At 36.0% G+C, this 15962-nt stretch overlaps 1 protein-coding gene across 3 annotated transcripts in view; it reads left to right on the top strand.

The window, feature by feature from the left end:
• Positions 1-15962, top strand: part of MMS22L (MMS22 like, DNA repair protein) — a 127330-nt gene that overhangs the window by 16852 nt on the left and 94516 nt on the right. For all 3 annotated transcript variants that reach the window (XM_010808479.4, XM_005210855.5, NM_001206012.3), the window contains 3 exons: positions 311-424; positions 2969-3142; positions 13708-13770. In XM_010808479.4, coding sequence (XP_010806781.1) covers positions 311-424; positions 2969-3142; positions 13708-13770 — 351 coding nt within the window. The remainder of the gene's footprint in view (positions 1-310; positions 425-2968; positions 3143-13707; positions 13771-15962) is intronic.

A 15962-nucleotide genomic window follows, 5' to 3' on the forward strand; every position in this document is an offset into this window, starting at 1 on the left:
CTATTTCACTATTAAAGACTCTAACATTTACTGTCTAGCCCTTTAAAGAACAACTTTGTTCTCCGTTGGACTAGATGATTAAAGCAGTTTTTTTTTTTAAGTTGGGAATAAATTCATTGTGTACTTTTGTTTTTACATGGAAATTTATTTTAAAAGTTAATGAAATGGTATGTTTTTTATAAGCAATTTTATATAATTGAGCATAAATTTTAAGTCATCAAAATCAATCTTTTAAAACATTTGAGGGGAGATATGTGGCATGTAAAATTCTGCTATCTTGTAATTTACTCTTTTTGGTTCTTTTCTGAAGGTTAGGCCTTCTGAGGCATTAATGAGTCACCATTGCCCATGTCCATGCATTAAAGAATTATGGGTTCTACTCATTCACCTCCTTAATCACAGAAGTAAATGGTCTCTCTCAGAAGTAAGTTATAAAACTATTAGTTATTGTTACTAACCCTTATATTGAATTTATGCAGTTGGTTTGGCAAAAAAAAATCTTACAAAGTTGTTTTCTTTATAAACAGCACTGAATACTAAATACTTATTGTATTTTTAACCCTAAATTGGCAATATGAAAAATCTAGGACAGGTATGAGATTTGACTCATAATTTTATCTTCTCAAGTTCTTTTTTTCTTCTATTAAGAATCCGTTAGGCTAAAGTACTTTAAAAATGCTCTTGTAATTCAAGAAACATTTAGTCAGGAAATGAGGCAGATTTAGATTTATTAATCAATTTTACAGTATCTTATTTCAAGGAGGGAGAAAGAAAAACACAAAGGGGAAGGTGGCAAATTTTATTTTACCTCACTTTGAATCAGTCTTCAGAATGGGACTTTATTTTATTTCAAGTGTTCTGGATTAGGGGGAAAAGAGAAATAGCCATATGCAGAAGTATACAATTAATTGTGAAATGATACTTAAAGAAAGTGGTTTATATGTTCTTATTCAGGTAGGAGTTTAGAATGATTTCTTCCTTATTTTCAAGACTTTATGCATAAATTAAAAAAAAAAAACTCCTCTGTAGCTCTCTGAGTCAGAAGCTCAATTGAGCTTTAAATTTCCTTAAAGACACTACAAATTCAGGGAAAAGTAACAAGAACAAGAGATACCATTCCTATTAGAATGACCAAAATTGGGAACACGGACAACTCTAAATGCTGTTGAGAATGTGAAACAATAGAAACTCATTCATTGTGGTAGAGATATAGAATGGTACAGCCCCTTTGGAAGACATTTTGCCCTGTTCTTACAAACCTTAGTGTGGTCTTAACACATTGATCCAACAGTTGTGTTCCTTAGTATTTACCCAGTGAAAACGCATGTCAGCATAGAAACCTGCACATAAATGTTTATAGCAGCTTAATTTATCAATTATTTTATAATTGCCAAAACTTGGAAGCATCCAAGATATCCTTCAGTAGGTAAATGGATAAAGTGTGGTATATTCAGACAATGGAATATTATTTAGCACTAAAAAGAAATTAGCTATCAAGCCATGAAAAGACATGATGGTGGAGATAGTCACTCAGTGGTGTCTGACTCTTAGAATCCCATGGACTGTAGCCCACCAGGTTCCTCTGTCCATGGGATTTCCCAGGCACATTGGAGTGGGTTGCCATAGGAACCTTAAATGCATATTACTAAGTGAAAGAAGCTAGGCTGAAAGGTTACACAATGTATGATTCCAACTACATGACATTCTTTAAAAGCCAAAACTGAAAACGGTAAAAAGATCATTGGCTTCTAGGGGTGGGCAGAACATAGGGGACTTTTAGGACAGTGAAAATATTCTATATAATTTTAATAATAAATTTTAATAACATTGGAGACAGAAGAGATTAAAAGCATTCTGACAGAAAAATGCTGCTTTGAAAAGAGTGGCAATTAGACTGGCAGCTGATTTCTCAACAGCCATAGAGGCCAGTGGGAATGGTATCATCATTTTACTAAAACAAACTAATTTTCAACATACAATTCTTCGTCCAGCACAGTCTTTCAAGACTTGGATGAAACAGTTTTCAATGAAGCAAAATTAAAGGGAATCCTGAAAGATAAGTTTAGTAGAATAATAATAATGCCAAAGTGAAAAGGAAGGTTATTTGAGCTATAGGAAGGGAGTAATGAAAGTGGTAAATGTTGTGTATAAATTATAATCGAGTGGGGTTAAGAAATAAAGTACACAGTAATACTAGCTTATAAATTGGGTGGGGCATAAATGAGAATTTTAAAGTCTTTGTTTAGTCCAAGAGAAAAGCAAGATATATGTGAACTTACCGAGATATTTGAATGTATGCTGTTGTTTCTAGGGTATCACTAAAAGAAAAAGTAGATTATTTAACTTGCAGCCTGATAAAGGGTAAAATAGTGAAATTGTCAACCCAAAAGAAGGCAGGAAGGAGGTGTAGATGGGAAAAGTAGGTGTATAAATAGAAGTATAGAATAAGGTGGTAGATTTAAAACTAAATTTGAGTCATTACAGTAACTGCAAATGGACTACTAATTGCTCATTTAAAACATATACTGTCAAAGACTGTAAGCTGTTTATAAGAGAATCTAAAACAAAGTTTAGAGGAATTTGGAACTGATAGTAAAAGATATGACAAGATATATATCAAGTTATTAAACAATGGAAACAAGCTACATGAGAATACAAACACACAAAAAAAGATGAAGCCAGACAACATGTAATTAAGGCTTGTATATTTAAGTGGCAAAATTTACAAAACTAGGGAATGATAAAGAAGTCAGAATAATGGTTACCCCTGGATGGAAGAAGATGTGGGAGTTGCAAGAGCTAGTCATTTTCTAGTTTTTAACCTGGGTATTTTTATTATTCTCTAAGTTTTACATATGTGTTTTATATTCTTTTGTATTTCCTTATAAATATGAAGGAAAAAACCCAAATCAAGATTTCTGGATCAGTGTCTGAATTTAACTAAATCATAATACCTCTGTTTCCATAGTCATTTTGGAACTGGTTGAATAAACTACTCAAAACACTTCTTGAAAAATCAAATGACCAGAGAAGATCTGTGCTTATAGTCCAGCCCAGGGACCCATTGGGTTTTAGTTGGTGGATTATTACTCATGTAGCATCATTTTATCAGTTCGATCGCCATGGAACACCAGATGAAATGGTAAGATTTTATGTTTTTAAACTTTCTTAAATTATTGTTAATACATTTTTTTGGTAAACAAATTAGAAAGTGAGCAGAAACAATAATTTAACAAGCTTTTGAAATTAGACATGCTGGATCTTTCTAAATCTTTAAAAAGTGATAACTAAAATCTCTTAAGATTGCCAAAAGGAAAGCCTACATCTCCAGAAATGAGTTAGAGAAGTTCTGGGGGAAGATACTTTAATCTGTTAAACAACCATGAAGTTTACTTCAAATAAAAAAATAGATTTTTAACTAGTATGTTAGTTTCTAGTTAGAAACATTTTTTTCATTTAAAAAGTGCTATGAAATAAAACCAGCTGGTTGATGTATTCATTTGAAACCTTATTTGTATATAACTTCTTCCATCTTCAGAAGTAGTATAGTATTGTATAAACCCATTAGTTCCATAAAGTAAGCATCTAGAATCTTGAAACCAATGTGTCTATATTTTCAAAATTGGTCTTTTTTTCTGGGGATGATTACAAAGCTGTCTGATCAACAGGCCTGCTCTGTGAGCTTGTAAAAATTCAGATTTTTTAAAATCTGGAGATCCTGTTTTAGTACTATAATTTGGTCTGGAGTTTGGGAGTTCTTATTTTTGAAAAGCTCCGTGATTCTCCATCAGGTATGGAAACCACTGCTTTATGAAACGTGTTCCTTGATGGACTTCACATATTTTTCTCTTTTTGGTATACTGGACAGAGCCCAGAAATTATCCATGGAATCTGAGGGTCAGTTAGTGTTGACATAGTGTTGTAGAAATGGAAAGGGCCTTAAGAGGGCCTCCAAGTGATCCCTTAGTAATAAAAGATCCTTTAGGAGAGCCCAAGATAAAGTAAGTTAAGTCAGAAAGTGCTCTGACAAGTCCATATACTGCTCAGTTTCAGTGTATTTAAGCATTTTACTGACTCTTTGAGAGAGAATAATAGAATGAGCTTCTCAGAGAAAGATCGTATGTCCTTTGTTTATGCTTGTGAGTCCTTCCCATACTGGTGTATGGAAAATGATAAATGCTATTATTACTGTAGAAGTGCTCTTATTGAGTATCTTAATGGAGTTAATATGGTTATGTTTCACTTCTTTTAGTTCTTAAAATACTAGAACAACAAAGAACTCAAAAAATTTACCTATAATTCAAAGGTCTTTGCATAAGCATTTTTATTTCTCTTACCTTAATTCTTCCAAATACATATTTCTGATTTTAAATCACTGTAAATGAATATGGCAATTAGTTAAGCACTTCATGAGTTCCTGTTGAGTGGCTATCGTAATAATAGGTGCCCATGATAGGATACTCATGAAATAAATTGTGCTGCCTCTTCAAGTAATATGCTTTCAAGTTATTAATGCTTGCTGAAACTGCCATTAACACTTACTTCAATAAGCAGTACATTTTAGTAGTGGTTGATATTGACCCCCACATACTCCCAGTATGGTAGGTAATCTAGCCACATTAATATATATCATTACTATTACTATTGTAGTGTTGAATTGTACTGGTACAACCCTCAGTTGCCATTGCTGAAATTACTCTTCTATTTCATACAGAGAACTCCATAGGACATTATTGCTTTTATTAGCTCTGGATCAGGATAGTGAAAGAATTGTCTGTATTTAGAATAGATTAACCTACGTCTATTTGTAAGGCCTCCCCAGACAGCCATTTTGCTTTTTTGCATTTCTTTTCCATGGGGATGGTCTTGATCCCTGTCTCCTACACAGTGTCACAAACCTCAGTCCATAGTTCATCAGGCACTCTGTCTATCAGATCTAGGCCCTTAAATCTATTTCTCACTTCCACTGTATAATCATAAGGGATTTGATTTAGGTTATACCTGAATGGTCTAGTGGTTTTCCCTACTTTCTTCAATTTAAGTCTGAATTTGGCAATAAGGAGCTCATGATCTGAGCCACAGTCAGGTCCCAGTCTTGTTTTTGCTGACTGTATAGAGCTTCTCCATCTTTGGCTGCAAAGAATATAATCAATCTGATTTTGGTGTTGACCATCTGGTGATGTCCATGTGTAGAGTCTTCTCTTGTGTTGTTGGAAGAGGGTGTTTGTTACGACCAGTGCATTTTCTTGGCAAAACTCTATTAGTCTTTGCCCTGCTTCATTCCATATTCCAAGGCCAATTTGCCTGTTACTCCAAGTGTTTCTTGACTTCCTACTTTTGCATTCCAGTCCCCTATAATGAAAAGGACATCTTTTTTGGGTGTTAGTTCTAAAAGGTCTTGTAGGTCTTCATAGAACTGTTCAACTTCAGCTTCTTCGGCGTTACTGGTTGGGGCGTAGACTTGGATTACTGTGATATTGAATGGTTTGCCTTGGAAACGAACAGAGATCATTCTGTCGTTTTTGAAATTGCATCCAAGTCCTGTATTTCGGACTCTTTTGTTGACCATGATGGCTACTCCGTTTCTTCTGAGGGATTCCTGCCCGCAGTAGTAGATATAATGGTCATCTGAGTTAAATTCACCCATTCCAGTCCATTTCAGTTTGCTGATTCCTAGAATGTCGACATTCACTCTTGCCATCTCGTGTTTGACCACTTCCAATTTACCTTGATTCATGGACCTGACATTCCAGGTTCCTATGCAGTATTTCTCTTTACAGCATTGGACCTTGCTTCTATCACCAGTCACCTCCACAACTGGGTATTGTTTTTGCTTTGGCTTCATCCCTTCATTCTTTCTGGAGTTATTACTCCACTGATCTCCAGTAGCATATTGGGCACCTACTGACCTGGGGAGTTCCTCTTTCAGTATCCTATCATTTTGCCTTTTCCTACTGTTCATGGGGTTCTCAAGGCAAGAATACTGAAGTGGTTTGCCATTCCCTTCTCCAGTGGACCACATTCTGTCAGACCTCTCCACCATGACCCGCCCGTCTTGAGTGGCCCTATGCGGTATGGCTTAGTTTCATTGAGTTAGACAAGGCTGTGGTCCTAGTGTGATTAGATTGACTAGTTTTCTGTGATTTTGGTTTCAGTGTGTCTGCCCTCTGATGCCCTCTTGGCAGCACCTACCGTTTTACTTGGGTTTCTTACTTTGCCAACAAAGGTCCGTCTAGTCAAGGCTATGGTTTTTCCAGTGGTCATGTATGGATGTGAGAGTTGGACTGTGAAGAAAGCTGAGCACCGAAGAATTGATGCTTTTGAACTGTGGTGTTGGAGAAGACTCTTGAGAGTCCCTTGGACTGCAAGGAGATCCAAACAGTCCATTCTAAAGGAGTTCAGCCCTGGGTGTTCTTTGGAAGGAATGATGCTAAAGCTGAAACTCCAGTACTTTGGCCACCTCATGCGAAGAAGAGTTTACTCATTGGAAAAGATTCTGATGCTGGGAGGGATTGGGGGCAGGAGGAAAAGGGGACGATAGAGGATGAGATGGCTGGGTGGCATCACCGACTCGATGGATGTGAGTTTGAGTGAACTCCAGGAGATGGTGATGGACAGGGAGGCCTGGCGTGCTGCGATTCATGGGGTTGCAAAGAGTCGGACATGACTGAGTGACTGAACTGAACCCAACCTATGTCTTTTAATATTGCCAGTAGTTCTTTTATGATTTGATTTGCTTTTGTCAAGATACATATTTTTTTAATCTTAATCTTTAAAATTATGTAGAAGTTCTAGAGAGATTTAGAGGAAAGAGAACCATGTGTTAGTTGCTCAGCCGTGTTCAGCTCTTTGCAACTCCATGGACTGTAGCCCGCCAGGCTCCTCTGTCCATGGAATTCTCCAAGCAAGAATACTGGAATAGGTTGCCATTTCCTGCTCCAAAAGAGAGCCAGAGTATTTGGGGAAAAAACTACTTTTATATAATAAAAATAATAAAGATGTGTCATACATGTGTATATATATCAAATAGATTCTGCCTTTATTCATGAGTCCTCAAAGAGTTTCAGACATTTCTTGATTTCTTAATGGCTTTAAAAGAAACACTCAAACTCTCCAGTTAATGATAGTCTTCTTTAGGGTTGATACCTTCAGCATTTTGCATTTGCAAAGTGTTTAATATCTCAGAGTGACTATTTGGTTTTTATCTCAATGAAGTGTTATGAAGTAGGCGAGAGATTAGTATTATATCCATTTTACAGTTAAAGAGACTGAGGTACATAGTAGTTGTACTGTGTACAACTAAAAAACAGTAGCTACTAAAATAGTTGCTACTAATAAAAAATAACAACCTATTTTTTATTACTTAGATAAATTCAGTATTAGGGACTGTCTGAGGACTTTATCTTATGGATAGGTCTCTGGGAAGGTTACCATGTATATCAATTTGCCAGGGACAATCCCAGTTTGTGTCCATTTCTCCCTTATTCCCCATCTGGTTAGTTTTTCTCCCTTTATTCTCAAAAGTTTCTCAATTTGGTTTATAAATCATATAATTATTTTAATCTCTGATCATGATCATAAGGATATATTAACTCATTCTTTCAGAGATTATATAGGATGTTAATTTGTGTCTGCTGCTGCTGCTAAGTCGCTTCAGTCGTGTCCGACTCTGTGCAACCCCATAGACGGCGGCCCACCAGGCTCCCCCGTCCCTGGGATTCTCCAGGCAAGAACACTGGAGTGGGTTGCCATTTCCTTCTCCAATGCATGAAAGTGAAAAGTGAAAGGGAAGTCGCTCAGTCGTGTCCGACTCTTTGGCGACCCCGTGGACTGCAGCCCACCAGGCTCCTCTGTCCAGGGATTTTCCAGGCAAGAGTACTGGAGTGGGGTGCCATTGCCTTCTCTGAATTTGTGTCTGAGAGCTACTTAAAGAGTTTTGAAAATTATCTGAATTTCTTTTCTCCTTATGGTGTATTAGCATAGCCAGCTATTGTATGGAGAATGGTTATGCATTGATCATGCTTTATTTCACTAAAGAATTACCTGGTGTGAGAGGATGATAGAAAGCAACAGTGATTAGTCATATATTCTGCAGTGGAGAACTACCTCCAGTCTTGTGATAATCATAAAGATGTTTCAGTTTTTAAATGTAAACTGCTTTGCCCTGAAGGTTAACGTGAAATCTTTCTTTTTTAGGTCGATTTCACATATGGTTAATTTTTTTTTTTAAGTTTTTGTAAACTAGACATTAGCTGTATGTGTATTTAAATAAAAACTTGCCAATTGCTTAATACTGGCTTATAAGAAAAACTTGGTATCTCACTTTTCATTGTCGAGGCTTTATATATTCATATATTTCTGTTTAATGCTTGTCTCCCAACATAGATGTGTTATCTTCTTACAACCCCAGCCATGTGTTTTGCTTTTATTCTTTAGAAATACAGTTGATTTCTAGTGTTTGAGGTATACAGAAAAGTGATTCAGTTATATGTATTCTTTTTCATATTCCATTCCATTATACATTATTACAAGATACTGAATATAGAGTTCCCTGTGCTATATAGTAGATCCTTGTTATCTATTTTATATGTAGTAGTGTATATCTGTTAATCCTGTATTCCAAATTTGTATCTTCCCCCTTTCTCCTTTGGTAACCATAAGCTTGTATTCTATGTCTGTGAGTCTATTTCTTTTTTGTCAATAAGTTCATTTGTATCATTTTTTTTAGATTCCACATGTAAGTGATATATTTGTCTTTCTCTGACTTATTTCACTTAGTATGATCTCTAGGTCCATCTGTGTTGCTGGAAATGGCATTATTTCGTTCTTTTTTAAGGCTGAGTAATTCTGCTCTGTGTGTATGTAGACACACACAACATCTTCTTTATCCATTCATCTGTAGATGGACATTTGGGTTGCTTCCATGTCTTGGCTATTATAAATAGTGCTACTATGAACATTGGGGTATGTGTATTTTTTTGAATTAGTTTTTGTCTTTTCTGGTATATGCTCAGGAGTGGGATTGCTGGATCATATGGTAACTGTTATTTTTACTTTTATAAAGACTGAAGACTCCTTACTGTTCTCCATAGCGACCATACCAATTTACATTCCCACCAACAGTATAGGAGGATTCTCTCTTCTCGACACCCTCTCCACCATTAATTATTTGTAGACTTTTTGATAAAGGCTGTTCTGACTCATGTGAGGTGATACCTGATTATAGTTTTGATTTGTATTTCTCTAATAATTCGTAATATTGAGCATCTTTTCGTGTGACGGTTGGCCATCTGTTTGTCTTCTCTAGAGAAATGTCTGTATAGGTCATCTGCCCAGTTTTTGATTGAGTGTTTGGTTTTTTGATATTGAGCTATGTGAGTTGTTTGTATATTTTGGAAATGAATCTCTTGTTAGTTACATCATTTGCAAATATTTTCTCCCATTCTGTTACTTTGCTGTACAATAGCTTTTAAGTTTAACTAGCTCTCATTTGTGTATTTTTGTTTTTGTTTCCATTACTATAGGAGATGGATCCAAAAAAACATTGCTGTGATTTATGTCAGAGTGTTCCTGTATTTTATGGTATCTGGTCTTCCATGTAGGTCTTTATTCCGTTTTGAATTTATGTTAGTATATGGTGTTAAGAGAATGTTCTCAGTTCATTCTTTTATATGCAGCTGCCCAGTTTCCCCAGCACTGGTTGTTGAACAGGCTGTTTTCTCCATTGTATATTCTTTTGTCATAGATGAGATGACCAGAAGTGTGGGGGTTTATTTCTGGACTTTATCCTATTCCATTGATCTATATTTCTGTTTTTGTGCCAGTACCACATTTTTAAAAAAATTATTTATATAGGTCTCTAATATAATCTGGAGTCAGGGCACATGATTTCTCTAATTCCATTCTTTTTTCTCAAGATTGTTTTGGCTATTCGGGGTCTTTTGTGTTTCCATACAAATAAAATTTTTTTGGTTCTTGTTCTGTAAACAGTGACATGAGTAATTTGATAGGGATCGCATGAGTAATTTGATAGGTAATCTGTAGATTGCTATGGGTAGTAGAGTCATTTTGACAATGTTGATTTCTTCCAGTTAAAAGTGATGAGAGTAGGCATCCTTGCCTTGCTCCTAATGAGTGTTACCTCTTACAATTTTAATCACCTATTTTAAAAGCAAATATAGTTTAAAGAGAATAATTACTTTGGGACATTACAGGGATCATCAGTACAATCAGTCTGGCTAGCTTGTTCTTGTCTTTGAAACTTTTGGAATAGTGATTAGATAAAGGTGTGAAATACATCCTTAAAATGAGCATTGCTTCAGGTTACCTAGTTGGCTGGACGTGGAGACTCAGTTCAGTTCAGTCGCTCTTGTGTCCAACTCTTTGTGACCCCCTGGACTGCAGCAGACCAGGCTTCCCTGTCCATTACCAACTCCCAGAACTTGCTTAAACTCATGGCCATTGAGTCATTTATGCCATCAAGCCATTAAATCCTCTGTTGCCCCCTTTTTCTCCTGTCCTCAATCTTTCCTAGCATCCTGGGTCTTTTCCAGTGAGTCAGCTCTTTGCATCAGGTGGCCAAAGTATTGGAGCTTCAATTTCAGCATCAGTCCTTCCAATGAGTATTCAGGGTTGATTTCCTTTAGGATTGACTGGTTTGATCTCCTTGTTGTCCAAGGGACTCCCCGTTATTCTTCTCCAGCACCACAATTTGAAAGCATCAGTTCTTGGGCGCTCAGCCTTCTTTATGATCCAACACTCACATCCATATATGACTACTGGAAAAAACATAGCATTGACTGTACAGACCTTTGTTTGCAAAGTGATGTCTCTGCTTTTTAATATACTGGCTAGGTTTGTCATAGCATTTCTTCCAAGGAGCAAACGTCTTTTAATTTTGTGACTGCCTAAGAAAATCAAGTCTGTCACTTTCCATTGTTTCCCCATCTATTTGCCATGAAGTGATGGGACTGGGTGCCATGGTTTTAATTTTTTGAAACGAAACTAAACTGTTAGCATCAATGTGTGATGGTATGCAGGGGAATTTTGAGCATTAACTTGCTAGTATGTGAAATGAGCACAACCGTACAGTAGTTTGAATATTTGGCACTGATTTCTTTGAGTTTGGAATGAAAACTGACCTTTTCCAGTCCTGTGGCCATTGCTGAGTTTTCCAAATTTGCTGGCATATTGCTTGTAGTACTTTAACAGCATCATCTTTTAGGATTTGAAATAGCTCAGCTGGAATTCAGTCACCCTCACTAGCTTTGTAGTAATGCTTCCTAAGGCACACTTGACTGCATACTCCAGGATGTCTGGCTCTAGGTGAGTGACTACACCATCGTGGTTATCTGGGTCGTTAATACTTTTTTGTACAGTTCTTGTATGTATTCTTGCCACCTCTTCTTAATCTCTTCTGTTAGGTCCTCGCTGTTCTGTCCTTTGTTGTACCCATCTTTGCATGAAATGTTCTTTTGGTATCCAGTTTTCTTGATGAGATCTCCTGACTTTGCCATTCTGTTGTTTTGCTCTATTTCTTTGCATTGTTCACTTAGAGCTCTTATCTTTTCTTGCTATTCTTTGGAACTCTGTATCTTTCCTTTTCTCCTTTGCCTTTCACTTCTCTTCTCGTCTCAGCTATTTGTGAAACGTCTTCCGAAAACCAGTTTGCCTCTTTGCATTTCTTTTTGTTTGGGATGGTTTTGGTCACCCCCTCCTGTACAGTGTTACAAACCTCCATCCATAGTTCTTGAGGCACTCTATTGGCAATGCCTTGAATCTATTTGTCACTTCCACTGTATAATCGTAAGGGATTTGATTTAGGTCATACCTGAATGGTCTGGTGGTTTTCCCTACTTTCTTCAATTTAAGTCTTGATTTTGCAATAAGGAGCTCATGATCTAAACCACAGTTAGCTCCAGGTCTTGTTTTTGCTGACTGTATAGAGCTTCTCTGTTTTCACCTGCAAAGAATATATAATCAGTCTGATTTCAGAATTGACCATCTGATGATGTCCATGTAGTTCTCTTTGGTCCAGGGCAAATTCTGTACTACATGTTTTTTCCTGATAAATATTTTGCATGTACTTTATTTACATAAATATATTTGAGAAAACCAATAATTCCTTTCTAAAAACTACATCATTGTACAATACTAGTTATCTACTGATGTGGAACAACATTTTGCTCCTTAAAAGAATGAACATCTCACACAGTTCTTGAGGGTCTGACATCCAGTAGAAGCCTAGGTGGGTTGTTCTGGCTCAGAATCTCGTTGAGTTTGTAATCAAGCTGTCCCCTGGGACCTCAGTCTCTAGGGCTGGAGGGTTTACTTCTCTTCTCGCTAACCTTGACAGAAGGCCTTAATTACCCATCATGTAAGCCTCTTTGGTACTGTTCTTAGCATAACTTTTCCCAGTAGTCAGTGAGAGAGATTGTCATTAAGACAGAATCTTCAATGTCCTTTAATCTTGGGAGTGACATACTTTCAGTACTATTAGTGCTGGTATTCTTCTATTAACTCTGGTTAATAGACCAACTCTGGTACAGTGTGGGAGGGGATTGAATAAGGGCATGAATTCCCAGAAGCAGAGATCACTAGGGGCTGTCTTAGAGCTGGCTACCATAGTCACTAAGCACCTTTATTAAGGAAATACTTGTTCAGTAATTTCTTGTAGTTAGCATCCATCTTATATGAGCATTATCCAGCCACTTAAAATCTGAATGTGCTTTAACTTTTTATTGGTCACTGGAGTTCATCCTTATGAATAGCATGGATGCTATGATAGGGATAGGAGGGTGTGAGGAAACTCTTTGCCTTTATTCTTTAAGGCCTGTGGCTTAGCTTTCTGAGGTCTCAGGCTTGCTTTTGTACCTTTTGTTCTTCCCTTGTTTGAAACTAGCTGTGATTTGCATCTTTGTGAATGTACTTTCTTTGCTTCTGGTTTTGACCAGTATCCACATATCCAAATCTTTAGGAACTGAATATCAAGTGAACTAGCATGCGTGCTCAGTCGTGTCCAGCTCTTTGCGACCCCGTGGGCTATAACCTACCAGGCTCCTCTGTCCGTGAGATTCTCCAGGCAAGAATACTGGTGTGGGTTGCCATTTCATCCTTCAGGGGGTCTTCCTGACCTGGAGATCAAATCTGGTTTTTCTGCACTGCAGGCAGATTCTTTACCACTGACCCACCTGGGAATCAAGTGAACCAGGCATCCTGTGAAAAGTTCCTCTAGGTTTTTCCTTGGGAAAAGTAGAGTTGTTCTTATTGCTTAGCCTTTGTGATGTTGGCTTTTTGAGTCGTTTTTATCTTTCTTCTTTATTGTAGAGGCTTCTGGATAGTTCAGGTTGCCTGGTAAGTGACCACTGGCTAAATGAGGTACCAAGTGTGTAAAAGTTGTTTTACGATAATTTTTTTAGTTACTTGTTTACTAGAGTAGACCATTTTGAGGCCGTTAGCATAAAACAAAGGTAAAAATCTCTACTGAGTAAAGTACAGAATAAGGAAGATACTTGGTGGTGTAAAAGACTCTAAAATATACTTAGAGGTTTTTTTTTTTTTTCCTATTAGATAATAATTGACAGCAAAAGTTTACTATTTGTTAAAACGTTTATAATTTTATAGAAGTACCACTTTAATAAAACAACTCCTGATAATTGGAGTATTTATAGAGCAATAATTTTAATGCAGTATTTTCTCCCTTTCTAGAGACAAATGGAATCAAATTGGAATTTTGTAGAAGAACTGCTGAAAAAGTCCATCAGTGTTCAGGTACACATTTAAAGTGAGATGGTTTGTGGGCCTTGCTAAATTTTTATGTTACAGATTTTATTTTTAAGAACCAAGCAAACCGTTAAAATGATTTAAATAACAAACTTGGTTTACTTATTAGAAACCTGAGATAAGAATCATCATTCTTTGTTAATACAGGGTCTTTGTATCATAGTTTTTATTTTGAAGATTTTTATTTTAACACTGAGTTGCCAGTTAAAGGGCAAAGATAATTATCGTAGTTGGTGACTTTGACAAAATGTATTCAAAATAAGGAGCAGAAGCTTTAGAATCAGCCATTCCTTGACTGTATGATATCAAGTCTAGGAGACATGATGAGGGAGATAGTCAGTGGCATTGGAAATTCAGTTATATCCTCGTCACAGCAGGAAGGTGACTTGCCTTGCTGAGCAATTTGTCTTACAGGCTTGAATCATACTCTGACTGATAAGGTCCTAGTTTCTGAGCCCTCATTTCATAGCTTATCATTTTTCTTTCTGCACAACTGTTAATGCAGTGCTTCATGGCCCAGAGGTCAGATTTGACCTCCTTTTAAAATAGTTTTAAGTGTGCTCTTCATCACATCTTTAAACATATTGTATTATAGTTCTGTAAAGTTTTGTGGCATAAGTTGTTTATGTAAGATTTTAAAGGGAAATTTTAGTATTTTTTTTAGTTTGGGTAATAGACTCATTTTCTTTTAAGAAATGAGGATTGTTAAAAACCTGAAGAGGAATAAAAAATATAGTAGTATAAGACTGCTACACATACACACATACATTTATTTTTTACCCATATCTTTGAAAATTGTTTTAATGGCTTAAAATTTTGTTTTCCCTATTATCATTACTCTTATTTTTTTTAGGTAAAAATATAAGTACATTTAGTTACAAGATAAAACTTCTAGTTATGAACTAAGAATTCTAGATTAGAATGCCAAAGAACTCTGAATACAGCAGTTGCATCAGAAGCAAAAGAGCTGTAATCTCAACCATTGTAAAAATTGTTGTTTCTTTTTTTGTATCATTTTAATTGGCTTTCTCCTCTGTTCTTTTTGAGAACATACTGATTTTAGTAGCTCAAAGTTTCAGACATGTATTTTTTTTACTTCAAGAATGTGTGGAATCCCTAAAATTGGCCATTATTTACATCATCAGTCTTTTAATGGTATCTGCTAAAGTGGTTGTGAGGATACATCCCCAATTCTTTTAAGGAGGTAGACTGACATGTAGATTTACCTGGCTTGGGATTTCCCAAGATGTGGGACTTTTTGGTGATAAAACCAGGGAAGACCTTAGAAAACTGGGCCAAGTCAATCATCCTAGAAGCAAGGATAGTACAGCTAATCTAAGAAACTTTCTCTGTGAATTTAGGTCTAGCATAAAGTCAAAGAAATATCTTTCCTGTGAGAGAAGAGGTCATTGTAATATTTAGAAAAAAGCAGTCCATTCTCTCTAGTAATCTCAATTTTGTCTTGCCTTGATTGTATCAAATTAGGTTTTATAAGTAGTATAGGACTACTTGCTGGAGTTTTTGAAACCAATTTTGTGGGTTCAGTAGGTGGTCATAAAGAATAAATAATATGTTTGGATAGAGCTATCAGTTTGATTATCTGTTTTTCCCCATTGAGGTAAATTAAAATCTGAACATGCTTGTGTACTTTGACTTCATCTCCAACTGTGAAAGAAAGAGTCTGTTTGCAATATTTAAAAAAAAAAAAATGTTTTACATATACAGCAGTCTTCAAATAAAATTGGTGGACATTCCACTGTAGTTTTGATTAAGCAAATAACGTTCCAAATCTTTTTGTAGCCATAGAGAATCTTCCAGAAACAGACACTGAGCTTTGTTAGTAAAGAGAACATATATTGTTAAATTTTGCTTAAACTAAATAGTTAAGTATTTGCTCTAAAAACATTCTTCTGAGGTAATCCTGTGTAATATTTGTGAATGTTAACAGTAAACATTTGTTCTACCTTTACAACATCATTATTTTCATATGAAAAGGGACGTTTTTAGTTTTATGCCACTTTTTAAATAAAGCCTCATTATTTTCTGAGTTCACAACAATTGTCTTTCAAAGGGCATGAAGGGATGCAAGAAGAAATCCTAAGCAAGCCTAATATTTAAAAAATATTTTTATTTGTCAAATAATCCTGAGAGTCTTAAGGCTAAAAACAACTCAGAATATG

The sequence above is a fragment of the Bos taurus genome, chromosome 9, assembly GCF_002263795.3.
Source record: "Bos taurus isolate L1 Dominette 01449 registration number 42190680 breed Hereford chromosome 9, ARS-UCD2.0, whole genome shotgun sequence".
In the NCBI taxonomy this organism is placed as follows: domain Eukaryota; kingdom Metazoa; phylum Chordata; class Mammalia; order Artiodactyla; family Bovidae; genus Bos; species Bos taurus.